This window comes from Sinohyriopsis cumingii, chromosome 7 (assembly GCF_028554795.1).
Source record: "Sinohyriopsis cumingii isolate HCF-2022 chromosome 7, ASM2855479v2, whole genome shotgun sequence".
NCBI classification, from domain to species: domain Eukaryota; kingdom Metazoa; phylum Mollusca; class Bivalvia; order Unionida; family Unionidae; genus Sinohyriopsis; species Sinohyriopsis cumingii.
Window position 1 is genome coordinate 57,612,635 of NC_142967.1, and position 18,653 is coordinate 57,631,287.

Consider the following 18,653-nt stretch of genomic DNA (forward strand, 5'->3'; position numbering starts at 1 on the left):
TAAATCCCATGTTAGATTTTCTGCATCCTTTAAATGAATTAACATGAAGTTAATACAGTTATTTCTATGACATGCTTACTGAACCTTGACTTTGGTGTCAAGGTCACACATTTTACTGCTGTGGTTTGGTTGTGGGCTTGACTTGCAGTCATCTGGCCTTCTTTTCAGACACAATTACTTAATTTAGTTAGTATTGATAAACATCAGTTTAATTTGGCATTATGTTTATTTCATGCATTTTACACAAATGGGGTTTTATCCAACCACCCAAGAAGAGTGTCACATGTTTATGCATTGCACCTGCTAAGTTTTTGGAGAATCTCCATGTTTCATGTTAAGTTACCTGGTTTCCTGCTCTTAAGAAAAATTTTCTTTACATCCAGAACTATTGTATGTGGTCATGGGCTGTGTGTTTGGTTTCTTTCATATTGTTTGAGGTGTGTACTCACCCTTTACTCACACAGCAGGAGTATGGTACTATGGCAAATGGCTTGATACTGTTTGTCCCTGATGGAAACCAAGAATTGCAGCTCTCATAAAGTTGTCAGAACTGGAGTGGGTATTGATTTATAATAGTTAGACAGAAGCATTGACAAGAGGCTGATAGAATGCAAAAAAGTTCCATTCATCGTAAGGCCTTATCAGTTGATGTCCACCAATAAATTTATTGGCCACTTACTGAAGAAATGGCACCCTTGAATGATTTCAACATGTCTAAATCAATATAGGATGGATATTTCTTACACTGAAGTAATGGATAGGTGGCTCATATACTTTGAATTCTTAGACAGTGTTCTATTTAGTTCCCCAATTGAATCACTGACCTTGCTGGATACATCTTTAGGTCTATTAAAAACCCCACTCACCTGTAGATATAACGCATACATTTTCCAAATTCCTCTGCTTTAAAGAAAGATTATATAAAAAAAGGTCAGAACTTTTATTTATTCAATATTGCTTGTACAAGAATATGAAGGACTCTCAGTTCACTTAGGATAGAGTCAAACTCATCATCCAACAGTTGCTTGTTTTACAGTCACACTGACCAGTCAGGGTTGACTGTCTCGGTTTGTCCTTGGGAAAGATTTAGCTCAATCATGTATTAAAAGTGCTATTCAAACCAACAAAAAGAAAACAAGACCTTGAAGTTCTGTCAAACTGATCTCTTTTAAGGATGATCATTATGAAATGTTGTAGTATTTGTTTGAAAAATATTTATAAATAGTTTTAGATCCAGTTAATCCAACCCCAAACCCCCAATGTATAGATTAGCATGTATTCTTCTATTCCCAAGTAAGGGTCACTACAAAGAAAAGTATGGTGAAAAAAGTACCTACTATCCTCAAATAATGGTCATTACATAGAAGAATATGGGGAAAGGTATCCTATCCCCAAATAATGGTCATTACATAAAAAATGTATTGGAAAAAGTACCCTATCCCCAGATAGTTGCTGATGCATAGAAAAGTATGGGAAAAGGTACCTTATCCCCAAATAATAGTCATTACATAGAAGAGTATGGGAAAAGGTCCCTTATCCCCAAATAATGGTCATTACATAGAAGAGTATGGGAAAAGGTCCCTTATTCCCAAATAATAGCCATTACTTAGAAGAGTATTGGAAAAGGTACCTTATCCCCAAATAATGGTCATTACATAGAAGAGTATGGGAAAAGGTACCTTATCCCCAAATAATGGTCATTACATAGAAGAGTTTGGGAAAATGTACCTTATCCCCAAATAATGGTCATTACATAGAAGAGTATTGGAAAAGGTACCTTATCCCCAAGTAATGGTCATTACATAGAAGAGTATGGGAAAAGGTACCTAATCCCCAAATAATGGTCATTACATAGAAGAGTATGGGAAAAGTTGTTTGTTACTAATTGTCCATAAAATTATAACTGAATTGAGTATTCAACAAATTCATCAAATTTGCACAGGTTGAAGATCACAGACTTCTCATACACATGAAAAACTTTGTTGAGTGAAATTGTTCTGACTTTTCATACACAAAGATACACATGGAAAAAAAACACTTTGTTGAGTGAAATTGTTCATGATGTTACACAATTGTTGAGACCACAACATTTTTCTGTAACATAAATCACACTCAAACAATCTATGGCAGGTTCTTAATTGCTAAACATTTTCAAAGCTTGGACAATTTATGGCAGGTTCTAAATTGCTAGAAAATTTTCAAGGTTCAGATGATTTATGACAGGTTCTAAATTGCAACAAATTTTCAAAGGTCTCATCTATTTTTTATGAACGTATAATTTTCTTCCACAGCACGTTATTGTGATTATTAAAATTGTATTAACTGCATCAATTAACGTCATGTCTTTCCCAGTATTAATAGTGCTATGGTACACATAGGTTAAAAGTGACATCGTATTGATGAAGTCATAATGTAATGGTCATGTCAATTGTGCAGTAAACATTGTTTTTACAAGCTACCTTTATGGTCTAGCCATAGTCGCATTGATTAGAATCAACATTTCAAGAAATTCGCCGCTCTGCAGTCTGAAACACACAAGCAGAATCTTTACAATACACTCACCCCCATCATCCCTATAGACATAAATCTTTTGCTTCTGAGGTCAAGTTCTGGTCTCTCTTTAGAGAAAACAGCAGGTATGTGTGTTTATGCAAATTAATTAAAGGGCTGTTTGTAGTACTCAGAATAAACTTTGAAGTTGAAAATGTTGATGATATTAGAGACAAGATATTAGATTAAGTGGCTCTAATTAGCAGCAGTAATTTGTATATATAGTTTTAAAGGATACACAGATTTTTTTCTTTAACGTTGATATATCTTTGTGAGGCCTCTAGATCTACAGGTGGAGCATTTATTTCACATTTATATTCTTTTGCAAAGGTTTTTAATTAGTGTCAGTTTGATGAGAAATGTATAATCATTTATGTGTTAACAAATCAACTAATGAATAAATCATTGTTGAGAAATTAAAGGTTTTGTTTAGTTTATTATCTAAAACACAGAGTTCTGTATCAGAAACACTCAAGACAGCTACAAAAATATGATATAGGCTGTATTTTGTAAAAGCCTTCTGCTTGTTATATAAGAGGATAGCAGTGGTTATCAGAGATAATTTTTTTAATTTGATTGTTGTTTAGTGTATTAATTAATCTATGCCTGTTAATCCCCAATGTAGCCTACACACCAGGACATAGTCGCCAATGTAGCCTACACACCAGAACATAATCCCCAATGTAGCTTACACACCAGGACATAGTCCCCAATGTAGCCTACACAGCAGAACATAATTACCAATGTAGCCTGCACAGCAGAACATAATCCCCAATGTAGCCTACACAGCAGAAAATAATCCCCAACGTAGCATACACAGCAGAACATAATCCCCCAAAATAGCCTACACAGCAGAACATAATCCCCAATGTAGCCTACACAGCAGAACATAATCCCCAATGTAGCCTACACAGCAAAACGTAATTCCCAATGTAGCCTACACAGCAGAACATAATCCCCAATGTAGCCTATACAGCAGAACATAATCCCCAATGTAGCCTACACAGCAAAACATAATTCCCAATGTAGCCTACACAGCAGAACATAATCCCCAATGTAGCCTACACACCAGGACATAGTCCCCAATGTAGCCTACACAGCAGAACGTAATTACCAATGTAGCCTGCACAGCAGAACATAATCCCCAATGTAGCCTACACAGCAGAAAATAATCCCCAATGTAGCATACACAGCAGAACATAATCCCCCAAAATAGCCTACACAGCAGAACATAATCCCCAATGTAGCCTACACAGCAGAACATAATCCCCAATGTAGCCTACACAGCAAAACATAATTCCCAATGTAGCCTACACAGCAGAACATAATCCCCAATATAGCTTACACACCAGAACATAATCCCCAATGTAGCCTACACACCAGAACATAATCCCCAATGTAGCGTACACACCATAACAGCTACAATAGTGACTGAGATGCTCTCCGGTTATCATAACCTCAACACAGATTATTTAATTTTGTTCTCAGAAAGAAGAAACTTTAATGTTTAAAATTAAAATTCTGTGAGTCAGAGTTTTAAAGATGACGACCCAATGTTCCAAGGTCACTTTTTCTTTCTGTATTATTTTTATTGCTTGCTGTTTATATACTCAGATACCTCCTTTCTCCTCCCTGCAGTAAATATATTTAATATTGTCTCATCCAGAAAATTAGTGCTGCACATCTTGGGCAAATAACAGGTACTAGCTGTTAGTAGATTTCCACTCACTTATTAGGTTGATTGTAAATGTAACCCCTAATGTTGAAAATTGATGGTACATGATCTTAGGGAGACAGTGGTTTTGAATCTAAATCTTCCATAGACATTGGTGTAATATTTGTCAGAATTTGTTTATTGAAAACAACTTAAATTCTGGTGTTTTTGGAATAGTCCTACAAATAACGTGCAGCCAGCAATGGTATGGCTATGTTGGACAATTTAGTGTCCCCTGATCTTTGTTAAACTTTGTTGATGGGAGAGGTATGCAGGATAGACAATGTCAAGAAACTGGATTTGGTTCAGCATCACTGCTTCAGAAATATCCTAAATTTTCATAGTTATTAGTAAAAGCTTACAGCCTACAAAAAAATGGTGTTTTGGACAATTTTTGAGGCATACAATTTTGACATAATCAAATTTTTAATTTTATCACAGGTATCTAAAGTAATGTACATGAAGTAATGAAGTGGATTATGCTGATCAGTAATTCCTTTGTAACTGGTCATCACTTTACCAATATTTCTCATATTTTTGAAAAATTTCCTTTCTGATCATTAATAATTTTATATTTTACAATATGTGGATAAATGTATGGTTTACCTTAAAGTAATTGTACTTATCATTACATCAAACATAAATTTTAGAGAATAATTGTAATCAATAGTTGCTGGATATATATAGTTGTGAATGGAATGTATACAATATATTTATGTAATGCAGAATATGAATTTTAAAAAGTTGCAAAATGTGTTTTATTTGTCATTCATTTACCATTCAAGAACCAAATGAAATGATGTTTGCTTATGAATTTACTATTGAGGTATGAAGTAAAATAAAGAAATGTTTTTGTTCAGTTTTCAGACGAGGAGAAAGTTTGACACAATTGTCTTTTAGACTAGAGTTTCAGTGATTTCTTTTTTGCTGTCACCATCTGGTAGAATGTCAGACAAAGTTCACTCAAGACAGCTACTCTATAAGGGTCTCTATTACAGGAGTCAAAGAGTGGCAGTGTTGTTTTTATCCCAAAGATTACAACATTTTAACACAGCTCCGGTGTCCTAGTGGTTAGAGCGTCCATCTCGGAAGCGGGAGATTGTGGGTTCGATCCCCGGCCGAGTCATACCAAAGATTTACAAAAATGGTACTAACAGCTGCCTCGCTTGGCGCTCAGCATTAAGAAGTTAGTGTTAGGACTGGTCGGCCTGGTGTCAGGATAATGTGACTGGGTGGGACATCATGCTACATGTCTGTGGCATGATGCCCTAGTATTAGACATCACTATAAACTGTCACACTGCAGACATCATAGCGATATGACTGAATTATTTTAAAATCTATGTTAAAAATCCTAATCACAAACACACACACACACACACAACATTTTAACAATTCTGCAGAAAAAAATCTCGGTAAAATGTGTAGATTATATAATTCATTGGTCAGTACACAGGCAACATTATTTTATACACACTGGTCAGTCATAATATAGTGGCAACAGTATTTTATTCACACTGGTCAGTCATAATACAGTGGCAGCAGTATTTTATACACACTGGTCAGTCATAATACAGTGGCAACATTATTTTGTACACACTGGTCAGTCATAATACAGTAAATGTATTTTGTACACACTGGTCAGTCATAATACAGTAGCAGCAGTATTTTATACACACTGGTCAGTCATAATACAGTGGCAGTATTATTTTGTACACACTGGTCAGTCATAATACACAGGCAGCAGTACTTTGTACACACTGGTCAGTCATAATACAGTGGCAACATTATTTTGTACACACTGGTCAGTCATAATACAGTGGCAGTTAAAGTATTTTGTACACACTGGTCAGTCATAATACACAGGCAACAGTACTTTGTACACACTGGTCAGTTATAATACAGTGGCAACAATATTTTGTATATACTGGCAATGATTAATATTAAAATTATTGGATGAAGCAATACTTATAGAGAGGATTCGTGACAGATTTATAGCCATGATACTTGTCATGATGGAACACATGATTCAAAATAACTCTAGTCATGATATGTGTCATGATGGAACACATGATTCAAAATAACTCTAGTCATGATATGTGTCATGATGGAACACATGATTCTAAATAACTCTAGTCATGATACTTGTCATGATGGAACACATGATTCTAAATGACTCTAGTCATGATACTTGTCATGATGGAACACATGATTCAAAATAACTCTAGTCATGATATGTGTCATGATGGAACACATGATTCAAAATAACCCTAACCTTGATACTTGTCACGATGGAACACATGATTCAAAATAACCCTAGCCATGATACTTGTCATGATGGAACACATGGTTCAAAATAACCCTAGCCATGATACTTGTCATGATGGAACACATGATTCAAAATAACCCTAGCCATGATACTTGTCATGATGGAACACATGATTCAAAATAACCATAGCCATGATACTTGGCATGATGGAATACATGATTCAAAATAACTCTAGTCATGATATGTGTCATGATGGAACACATGATTCAGAATAACCCTAGCCATGATACTTGTCATGATAGAACACATGATTCAAAATAACCATAGCCATGATACTTGGCATGATGGAACACATGATTCAAAATAACCCTAGCCATGATACTTGTCATGATGGAACACATGATTCAAAATAACCCTAGCCATGATACTTGTCATGATGGAACACATGATTCAAATTAACCCTAGCTTTGATACTTGCCATGATGGAACACATGATTCCGAATAACTCTAGCCATCATACTTGTTATCATAGAACACATGATTCAAATTAACCCTAGCCATGATACTTGCCATGATGGGACACATGATTCAAAATAACTCTGGCCATGAAACATGTCATCATAGAACACATGATTCAAAATAACCCTAGCCATGATACTTGTCATGATGGAACACATGATTCAAAATAACCCTAGCCATGATACTTGTCATGATGGAACACATGATTCTAAATAACTCTAGCCATGATACTTGTCATGATGGAACACATGATTAAACATAAATTTATCAATTTTGGTATTTTACAGACAACTTGTATTTTTGTTTTAAAGATGTGATTTCATTACAATAGATGTACAATAATGTTTTGTACAATCCTGATTCAACTTATTACTTTCTGCTTTGCTTGTTATTTTTAAGTAAAGCATTGTTGTCTGTGCATGATCATTCCCCAATGTGTATATGTGCTTAAATTGGAGAGATCACCCTGAACTTGCATTTTGCTTTCATCAAATTCATCCATTTGTATAGTTCTTAGTGACAGATAAAAATGAATTTCATTTAAATTATTGATTATAGTTGTTAGATGACAGATAAGCACTAGAAATAATGTGCAAATTAAAATTGAGAAGAATTCATACCCTTTATAAGAGAGAGAGTCATACAGATGAGGCACCTGCAAGTACTCCCTTATTTTATCTTTATTCATAGATGATTGTTTGTTGGGTTTGATTTTGCTGTTTATGGCAAAGTAACTCAAGTAGGGTATTTAGTGCTGGGGCAGTTAGCGTAAAGTACCACGCTCAAGAAGTACAATGGTAGCCAGCACAGGCTGATCAGACAGTAGGATTCAAACCTGCGTTCTTTTGGTTGCGAGTCAGGCATGTTAGCCTCTGGGTCCACTGTGTCTTTAGTAATAGATAAATAACCAAATTTTACATTTCTTCACATATAAGATCTGGCATCTTTGATTTCATTTTGTTTCTCAATCATTTTCTGGAGATTCATGGATCTTTTCAGTTGAAAAATTTACTTGTAGATGGGGAAGACAACAATTTTGTTAAAATTTTGATGAAATCATTCTAAATCCCCTCCTCCTTGCAATCCATGCAGTTAATTTCATAGTTGAAATAAACTACACACCTTGACAATATATTTGTAAAAAAAAACAAATATGCAACAATAATTGTGTTCTGATAACCAGAAAGAACACATTAACAACAAGCAAGCCTATAATACTGAACAAAGTGAGTAAAACTGTTACCAAATAGAAATACATGTGCCTCAAGGGTTTAGACACCCTAATGGTGTTAAACTTCATTGTGTAGGCTAACATTTAGTGAAGAAGCTATTGATACAACCAATTTGTATTAAAGTTAGAGTTGTGTCATGAAAAACTGACTCCAGAGACTTATCTGTGGTATTATTGCATGATTAGTATGTTAATCCAGGAAATGCTGAACAAAACCACTCTGTAAATGTAGGATGCTAGGGAGAAGTAATTTTGAAATTCAGCACCTAGCAGCTGAATTTGATTATGATGCCATTATGAATGAGTTGGGAGGGTATACAATGATTTTGTCCTTTGATTTATGTGTCCTCAGATTGTTTGACATTCTATTTTGATTGTTTGTTGAAAATTCTTTTACCAACACTGATAAAAATTTGTATATGTATGCACCTGTAGGTCATTCACTAATACCAAAATGTTCAGTAGGTCACTCAGACATTATTTTCACATTTCAGTTCCATTTTATTTTCAAGTCTTTTTGTTACATCCTCATTATAATCTTGATCCGCACTTATGGCAATTGCTATGGCTGATCTGGGTTTATGCAGTTTGTTAGGAGTAATCATTAAAACAAAAAATGTAGATCCAGATCTGCTGGTGCATTATATGGTGGCATATCATTGTCTCTGCAATCTGCAGCTGGGCTCATATTATAAGCAAGATGAAATGGTAGATAATTGTGGAGAATTTTTAGCTTGCAATTTGTTTTTTTCCTTTTCAGTTTCTCAATTTCAGAGATTACATAAGAATTATTGTGAGCCAACAATCTGATGGTTTCATACTGTTGATTTTAGTCACGAATATGAAGTATCAGATTTATCAATTAATTCAAAATGCATGAACAGGTGTGCACAGCATTTTGAAAATCTATATTTGTTATATCACATAACAAATCCTTTTGGAGTTAGATTGGAATTAAAACTTGACACCAAAATTGTCGAGGCTATAAATATTGCATTAGCTAGACTTTGGACCTGGCTTTCTCAGGTATGTGAATTCCACAAAACTATAAATTTGGTTTCTTCTGAGTTGGTGGAATAAAAGGTGTGATAGGTGTAGGGAATGTTGAAACCATCATGCAGAAATGTATTCATACGCCTAATGAAACTAATTTTTCCCTTGGCTTTGAACAAAATACAAATATGGTTTTGCATTTGGCACATAATCTCTCTTTTACGCTTTCCAAATATTTTTTGATACACAATGCAGATGGAATTTTAAAACTAGTATGGGATTTATACATGTTGGATTTGATCCATCTACAATATATCAAGACACAATGTCAGTGAAAACAGCTAAATGTTTTTTTTCTCTGGGTGTGTGATACTTAAATGTTCATTGCATAGCCATATGACACACTTAAGATCTACAGTACTATATTAAGATTAAATGGATATGTACTGTATGTATGTACTCAGGTGTAAGTCAAGTTGAACAGCAGGTAACATAGACCCTGATCTGCCATTGCATAATCCTGGTCTGTGTTGTACCAATGATTATTCCTTTCTAGCTGCATATACCCATCTGTTGTTTGCACATTATGTGATGGTAGATCTGGGTCTGTGCAGTTTACAGTTAGACTAAACTGGTGCGGTAATAAAATATTGTAAATCTCCTATAGTAAGCCCATTCCCACTCAATAGTCAATAGTCCATCCTGCATCTTTCAGAGAATTTCAGCCATTTTTCACAAATTTCTTTACCAGTATCATCCCTCTCAGCACCACTTATTATAGGGAAAATATTGTATATTGTTATGCAACATTGAGTACTGGTAGACAAAATTGTAGCAACCATTTGTTTTCCTTGTAAGCAAACAAGACTCTGAAACATAGTAATGTGGCACATTCAAAATCTTCTTGATAGATGCCATTGTTGCTAACCTTATCTGTTGATGAATGTTTTGCTTTGATGCCAGATAACTGTATGGCATATTAATTTGCCTTTAAAATGTCAAGACAAAGTTTGTTAAATTTGGTCAGTTTTTCATTTGTTAAAGCTTCCGAAATGCAGAGTTTTGTAGATGCTTGTTTTAATGTTTCTTATTTAGTAAGAAATAGTGCTGTTCTGATTCGAGACTGTCAGTTTTTGGTTATCTTTGAGGAGTGGATGTGGGATTTTTTTTTCCAACCAGGATATTTGTTTTTCATTTGTCTAGAAACAATTTTTTTTTCAACTATTGTGATGGATAGTATTAGTTATTTACAAAGTTGAGGAAGAGTATTGTCAAAAAGCTATTTGAGAGCCTGTTTTGTTCTTTAAAAAAAAACCTGCTCCCCACTCCAAATTAAATGGTCAGTCCCTTAATTGAATTGATTTGTCATTGATTACTTACAGTAAAATGAGATTAATTGATTACACTTTCTCTAATCCATTTCGCTTGTGAAGACTTTATTTTCTTGTAAAAAAATTGCTTATTTGGAAAAAAGAATTAATGTTGACAAATGAATCCAATATTAATCAGTGATTTAAAAAAAATATTATAATAAACTGTGACAGTTTTGCTTGTTTCCAACACTGATCAGAACAATATACTTTTCACATTTTGAGCAAAATCAGCATTATGTCATAAATTAAATCTTAAGTGTGTGTGCATTTCATACAAAATTTATGACATCTGTTGACTGTTTTCAATGACTGGCTTGCCACGGCTGAATTCCAATCTGTGAAATAGTTTCAGTGATTGATATGCCAAGGCTAGCTTCCAAAACAGTAATTACTCACCTCATTTTGTTAAATTTAGGATCCTTACAATTTGAAGTTGGAACTTTTGCCTTCCATTCAGGGGAAATAATTATGTACATTATACAGAAAATGTTGTAATCTTTTTAGCAAATGTTTGAAATAGATGAATAACTGTAATTTGGTATATCAGGGTCAAGTTTTATTCATTATATCAAGGCTGCCTGATCATTTCTCACTGTAGCTAGGCCTGAAATTACAAAGGTCTTTGATCAATCAATAGAAAATGAGAATAAGGTTCAGAATAACGATATTGATTGATTTTAAGAGTGAGATCTACATATTGCTAATCAACCTAGTTAAACAGACACAAGTATAAAACGTTTTACATGAAACCGAATCCTTTGAAACTCTTGTATTTCAGTTTTATGACCATTCATTATTATCATATGTTATTCAGTGATTTTCATACATATAAAAAAAAGTATGTTACACGCACTCAGTGACCTGGTGCTGATAAATTTAGTTTTTCAGTTTTATTTGTCATAATTGATTGGTTAGTCTTTCTTACTTTTTCATGTCATAATATTTTAAGCTAATGTGAACAAACAGCAATTTGGTAGAGAGTGTTTCTTTACACTTCAAATAAGCTTTGTATTGTCAGCCCTATAGTATTTGAAGATTATCCTGACGTGAAACTCTCCCTATATTATTGAATACTGCTAAGCACCAGCAGTGGAAATTTCTTTTCAGGCAAAACATAGTCTGGGTCTGGATTTTTCGAACAGATTTTTTTCAGATTCAAACTTTAATCAAAAATATAACAGCTGGCATCTCATATTTCATGAAAGCCATAAAAGTAAAAAAGGTGACAATTCTCAAGTTTAGATGCTAGAACATATTGTACATTTTGAACAGTTGTAAATTGTCATTGGTGGAAGACAGGATCTAAGGAATTAAGCTGTCAGCATTTACCTATTAAAGAACCACACATATATAGGCGATAGATTAAATATTGACACTTTTAAAACTTAGCAGGATAAATATTTTTGGAATCCTCTTCAGCTTTGTTTAATTAGGATAGGTGCTCAGCGTGTTAGTTTTGTGATTTGAGCTATTGCATTTTGGGCCTGGGTATAAATTCAGTTTACAGCACCTAGCAAACCAGATTGCCACATACACAGAGCCATGGATGTTAGTCGCAGTGGATTATTTGATATTGAGAATGATTTCAGGTATGTAATATTCTCAAATTTGTATACCTTTTTTATATTTGTTATGTTGGGTTTTTTTTGTGGAGTTTTAACAGCAGCATTCAATTCATGATCATTTGTTAATTCAGATAGAATCGTGTAGGTTTATTGTCTGCAGAACTCAGTGTAATGTTACACCATTGTCTGCATTCATTTTATACCATTGTATTCAGTTTAATGTTATACCATTATCTGCATTTAGTTTAATGTTATACCATTGTCTGTGTTCAGTTTAATGCTATACCATTGTATTCAGTTTAATGTTATACCATTGTCTGCATTCAGTTAAATTTTATACCATTGTCTTAAAGATGATGTATAACATTTTGTTTTATTGCGGTTTGTATTTTACTTGCCTCACAGTTGCTCTTTCAGAATCTATATTTTTTCTAAGCAATTAATCCTAATGCCAGAGAATACAGTATTGTCTCTCATTTTTGTACCCGATCATTTTTCATGCATTGCCAATCCCTAAAATATTTTTTCTCGTTTTTTTGAAGAGAGAACTTTTAATTATATACTAAAGTGTGGCATATAGAAAATTATTGCCAATATAATTTTTGTATTTTTTCATTCCTATATTTTCAAATGCAGAAAATATAGCCTTATATTTTTTACAAGATTTTTCATCATGCCCTGCAAAGTTTGATTGTATGTACATGTACCTACAAAAATTATAGGGGCCCGGAGTAGTCGAGTGGTCTAAAGTGTTTTCTGTGTCACTGCCATTTCACCTCTGTCTGTCTCAGGCTCGGCTAACATGGGTATGTGAGAAAGCCTGCCAGTAGCTTCTCGTGGGTCAGCGGTTCTTCCTGGGGTTTTCCAGGGTTCTTCTTCCACCAGTTATACTGGCCACCATGTATAGCCTATCATGTGCTGAAAAATCATGTTAAACTGTAAAACAACAACAACAACAAAAATTATACCTGCAGTAAGAAAAACCCCAGCACTTTTGTGAAGCAGAATAAATTAATGGAAATTCCATTACCTTTGGAGATGGAAATTACTTTTTACACTGTTTTTGTCTGCACTTACTACCTTGACAAGAATGATAAATCCACCTTGATGCATTAATGAATTGTACTTACTTTGTGGTCAGATAGGGTCAAAAACATGTAGTGTACAAAATGTAATTTACAGCAACAGGTTAGGTTGTCAAATGAATGGGAGGGGTGTACTGAAGAACTTTGCTTTGATTCAGGAGCATGTTTGGTATTTAATAAAAAGGAAATTTTATTTTCCTTAATAAAAGTATGAGATATATTTCATTTTGTGTTACCAAAAAAGGTCAATATATTTTAACCCCTGGCTTTGCCATTTTTTAACTTTGTAACTGCGCTTCACTTGGGGAATTAGACAAACAAGAGGGTTTTTCTTTTATATATTTAATTCTGTATAAAACCTTTTAGTTGTACATGCGGGGTCCCGAGTGGCCGAGTGGTCTAAAGCGCTCGCCATTCCGGATCACTGCCATCTCACCTCTGTCTGCGTGGGTTCGAGTCCAAGGCTCGGCTAGCGTGGGTATGTGGGAAAGTCTGCCAGTAGCTTCTTGTGGGTCGGTGGTTCTTCCCTGAGTTTTCCAGGGTTCTTCCTCCACCATTTATACTGGCTGCCATGTATAGCCTATCTTGTGCTGAAAAATGGTGTTAAACCCTACAACAGCAACAGCAACAGTTGTACATGCTGACTTTTTGACTGACTGGCTCATTGGCTCCCTGCATTTTGGTTAACCCTATCTTATCAATGACTCTAGCAGACCTCAGAGTATGCATGAAGACCTTTCTAGACAGTGTTAATTGCAGACATTTATCTAACTAACGTTAAACTAAAAAGCACAAAAGCTAAATTCTATAACCAAATTATAGCCATATATCCACTGTCCATTCACTCTAGAATTTCCAAAACTGTTATAATAAGTGGAAAATTATTTGTAAAATATTTCTTTATGAGCTAATTAATTCCAAATTACAATGAAACTACTTGATTTTATTTAAGCACTTACACCTGCTTAAAGAGCTACCAATTTTGCAACAAATGGTCACTGATTTAAACATTTGGCTATAAAAGGAAACTTACTATCAGTAATTTATTGTTATTCTACAAAAATACATTCACGTCTGATAATGGGTTGCTTTGATTCATTTGTTTGCCAGACTGAACTGCTGGATGTAACATCCCATGCTGGTCTAGTTAATACCATATCTAACAGGGACTGTTGCTACCAAAATTAACAGTAAATACAGATGTACCCCTCTGTCATAACCAAACACTAATTAGATTTCTCAAGAGAATTATATATGAATGTATCTTCTCATCTAAAACATAAATGACCATAATATGGATTGTTTGTATTGTTTATATCCTGTTTTATTTGAGAGGCTATGCTATACTGAGGTGCTTTACAGTGATGAGCCACTATATATACACTGTAGATGATCATTTATAACCCATATTATGTCAAGCCACTATATATACACTGTAGATGATCATTTATAACCCATATTATGTCAAGCCACTATATATACACTGTAGATGATCATTTATAACCCATATTATGTCAAGCCACTATATATACACTGTAGATGATCATTTATAACCCATATTATGTCAAGCCACTATATATACACTGTAGATGATCATTTATAGCCCATATTATGTCAAGCCACTATATATTCACTGTAGATGGATCAGTTTGTGAAAAATAATTAATGTAGAGGCAAAAACTGAGTACTAATGTACAGCAAGTTCAGAAACCCGCAATATTTTTGATCAATAAATAAAGTTGTTAATAATAAAACTGAATATAGACATTAGCTATTAAAGAAGTTTATTGTTCAAGAGGGAAACTAGTACATCATCTGGGATCCTTGGCTGTGAATTGATTTCTTATACAAGATTACAAAGAGAATTTTTAGATTATCAATGAACAAGCATTCTCATTATCTATGCTGGCACAGATACAATGCTGTAATCAATATATAACATTCACAAAACTATAATAAGAGAGGAGTTTAGATGTGAATCAGTATTTTTTCATAGAATTATTGATTTAAAGACTGACATGTTTCCAAGACATATCAACAAAATTTAAGATTTGTTGTTACCCTTGATGATGTACCTGAGTATTACTTATAAACAGTATGTATAAGTAATGTAATACTGATATAAACTTTTTCTTTCCTGTTTTAATAAGTAATTCAGCATTTTCCATTAAAGCTTTTGAAAGCCATATGAAATATATTCTTACATGATTGATAAGGTTTTAGCATGTTTAACATGCATGTAATTGTGACATAATTAAGCTTTTTTTTAAATTGAGAAGTTTATGTGCTGCATGAGTACATATTTGATTTACATGACCTGAATACAGGGCAGTTTCAAAAGCATCGCTGATTATTACTACGTTGATCTTTTGGCTGCAACTGTTCACTTTGATAGGTGCCAGATTAGTAGGTGATCCTTGCCTCAGGTAAAAAGAGTAAAGAAATAGGCAATACACCACACAAACTAAGAGCTTTATCGAGGGGCATTATTGAGGAAAATTTCTCATAAAACCATGCCTTATTCTTTACGCCAAGTATACATTATAATATTAAATAAAAGTAGAAATATGCATCTTAAATGGGCTGTCTCTGTACAGAATGTGATCGATACAAAAATTATTTTGCAGTATGATTCCAGAAGGAAAAATAATATAAAGGCATATATTGACCACATATATTTCTTGATCTGGAAAGGAAGATCATGACATGATTATCCATCCTTATATCTGATTATACAATGAAGATTCTGCAGATGTAGCAAAGAGCACATGGTCATCTTGCCTTTAAATTATTGGAAACTACATAAAAGTTACTTATGCATTGATTCCTAAATTATAGGTGAATCTTTCATCTGTTGGCTCAGTTAGTCACTACTGTGGTTGCCATAGTCTGATTTTGATCAAACTTGGGATGTATGCTTATATTATATTTTTATATTACTTTGTATAGGATTTTGGTCAAACTTAGTAGATAGGCATGCATTATAATAATACAGATAAATACAGTCATAGGGCATTATCAGGTCATCTGCATCACAGTAGATGAGCCTGTCAATAGTCTAGAGACTGTTTCTGTGCAGATTTTGATCTAACTTGTTAAATAGTCTCATATCATCATGACATTGTAGGAGTTTAATTGTGAGCAGATCAAGGCCCATTTATGAGTTAATATATTACTTGATTTGATGAACTTATGACTTCTTTGGAGATCAAACTTTAATTGGATTTTGCTCAAACCTGGTAAACAAGTTTTTAATATCATGATCTTAGAGAGGTTCTGTGATAAGTGAGATCTAGGCAGGTTAATATTGAAGGTTATGTAAGCCAGGTGAGTAAAATCAGGCTGTCTTGGCCTCTTATTGCTTTAATATTTTGAAGGTTTATATAAGCCATTTGAGCATAATCAAGCCATCTTGGGCCTCTTGTTGTTTCACTATCTTGAAGGTTTATATAAGACAGGTGAGGAATATCAGGCCCTATTGGGTATCTTGCTGGTTCAGTTGGGGGGGGGGGGTAAAGGTCATTGTTCCTGAAAACAGATTTTACAGTTATGTCATTACTGGACAGTAATTCTGTTTTAGTGGACAGGTTTTGAGGAAATTCAGTATTTTAAAACTGTCTATTGATTTGGCATACAATAATTTAAGGATCAAGGTCATTAAAGAGCAGTTTTCCCTTTGCACTCTATTTCTAGTTATACATGTCTACACAAAATTAAAAATTTAAATTTTCTTTACAGTTTCAATGTATGTATGTGCATGTGTGCATGTGTATATGATCTGTAATGCTTTGCAAAATAACAAAACCAATTCATATTAGGTTACCATGTAAGTCGAGTCCAGATGCAACCTGTTCATACTCAGTTTTGCAAACCCATAATACACCAGCAGATCCAACAGATCTGGGTCTGTGCAGTTTGTCAGGAGTAATTAGTAGAGCAAACAACATAGACCCTGATCTGTTGGGAAATTATGCAATGGCAGATCATGGTCTGTGTTTGCTGTTGGACTTGGCTTATAAATGAGTATCTATGGGAGTAGTTTCATGGTTGAGATAGTTAAAGTTGCTGAACATTTGAGAATGATGCTTTTATACAACAAACTTATTGGAGTGGTATCATTGTGCCATGATATTTTGTTGTGGTATCATTGTGCCATGATACTCAAGTTTTTCTTTTTTTGCTAGAATTACAGTAATCTTTGTATAATGAAGTCCATGGGACATGCAATTAGCTTGTTGGGATGGATCTTATGAAATAGAAAATGGGAACATGAAGTTTCAATAGAAGAGTGGAACATTAAGTTTCAATAGAAGATGGAAACATGAAGTTTCAATAGAAGATGGTAACATGAAGTTTCAGTAGAAGAGTGGAACGTTAAGTTTCAATAGAAGATGGGAACATGAAGTTTCAATAGAAGACGGGAACATGAAGTTTCAGTAGAGGAGTGGAACATTAAGTTTCAATAGAAGATGGGAACATGAAGTTTCAATAGAAGACGGGAACATGAAGTTTCAGTAGAAGATGGGAACATGAAGTTTCAATAGAAGATGGGAACATGAAGTTTCAATAGAAGATGGGAACATGAAGTTTCAATAGAAGATGGGAACATGAAGTTTCAATAGAAGACGGGAACATGAAGTTTCAGTAGAGGAGTGGAACATTAAGTTTCAATAGAAGAGTGGAACATGAAGTTTCAATAGAAGAGTGGAGCATGAAGTTTCAGTGTGCCATGGAATAAAATGATACTCATTACATGCAATATTATATGCTGTATCAGCTCTACATTGAACTAAAATGTATTGCACATTTGGGACCAGCTTATGCTTACAGATGTTTAAGAGTGGACAAATATTTGTATTTATGAAGTTTGTATAAAAGAGATTCTGTTTTGCCCTATCCATTAATACATCATCTCTTGGTATAACATGCCTTGTATTTTCTTCTGTGGAAGGCCTTTTTTTATATCTGTATCTTAGTTTATATCAAGCTTCTAAATTTTTCTGTCTGTGCCTGATTGTTCATCTGTTGTTTTTTTTATTAATGGGCATGTCTGTCTGATAAAGACAGATATTTCCCTACTTCATGCAGAGGCTTTTCTGGGCATGTCTGCTGACAGAGACTTTTCCCTACTTCAGCCTGAGGCATTTACGGGCATGTCTGGCTGACAAAGACTTTTCCCTACTCCATCCAGAGGCTTTTCTAAGCATGTCTGGCTGACAAAAAGACTTTTCCCTACTTCAGCCAGAGACATTTATGGGCATGTCTGGCTGATAAAGATTTTTCCCTACTCCATCCAGAGGCTTTTCTAAGCATGTCTGGCTGACAAAGACTTTTCCCTACTTCAGCCAGAGGCAT

The 18,653-nt window shown here is 34.2% G+C and overlaps 1 protein-coding gene across 3 annotated transcripts in view; it reads left to right on the forward strand.

Moving 5' to 3' along the window:
- LOC149795324 (fibronectin type 3 and ankyrin repeat domains 1 protein-like) overlaps positions 1–18,653 on the forward strand; it is a 166,591-nt gene that overhangs the window by 72,104 nt on the left and 75,834 nt on the right. The window contains exon 1 of one of the 3 annotated variants that reach the window (XM_089965093.1): positions 12,079–12,237. The exons of the other annotated variants lie outside the window; for them this stretch is intronic. Coding sequence (XP_089821219.1) covers positions 12,191–12,237 — 47 coding nt within the window. The 5' untranslated portion in view covers positions 12,079–12,190. Of the gene's footprint in view, positions 1–12,078; positions 12,238–18,653 lie in introns of those variants that run through there. 3 annotated transcript variants of the gene reach the window in all.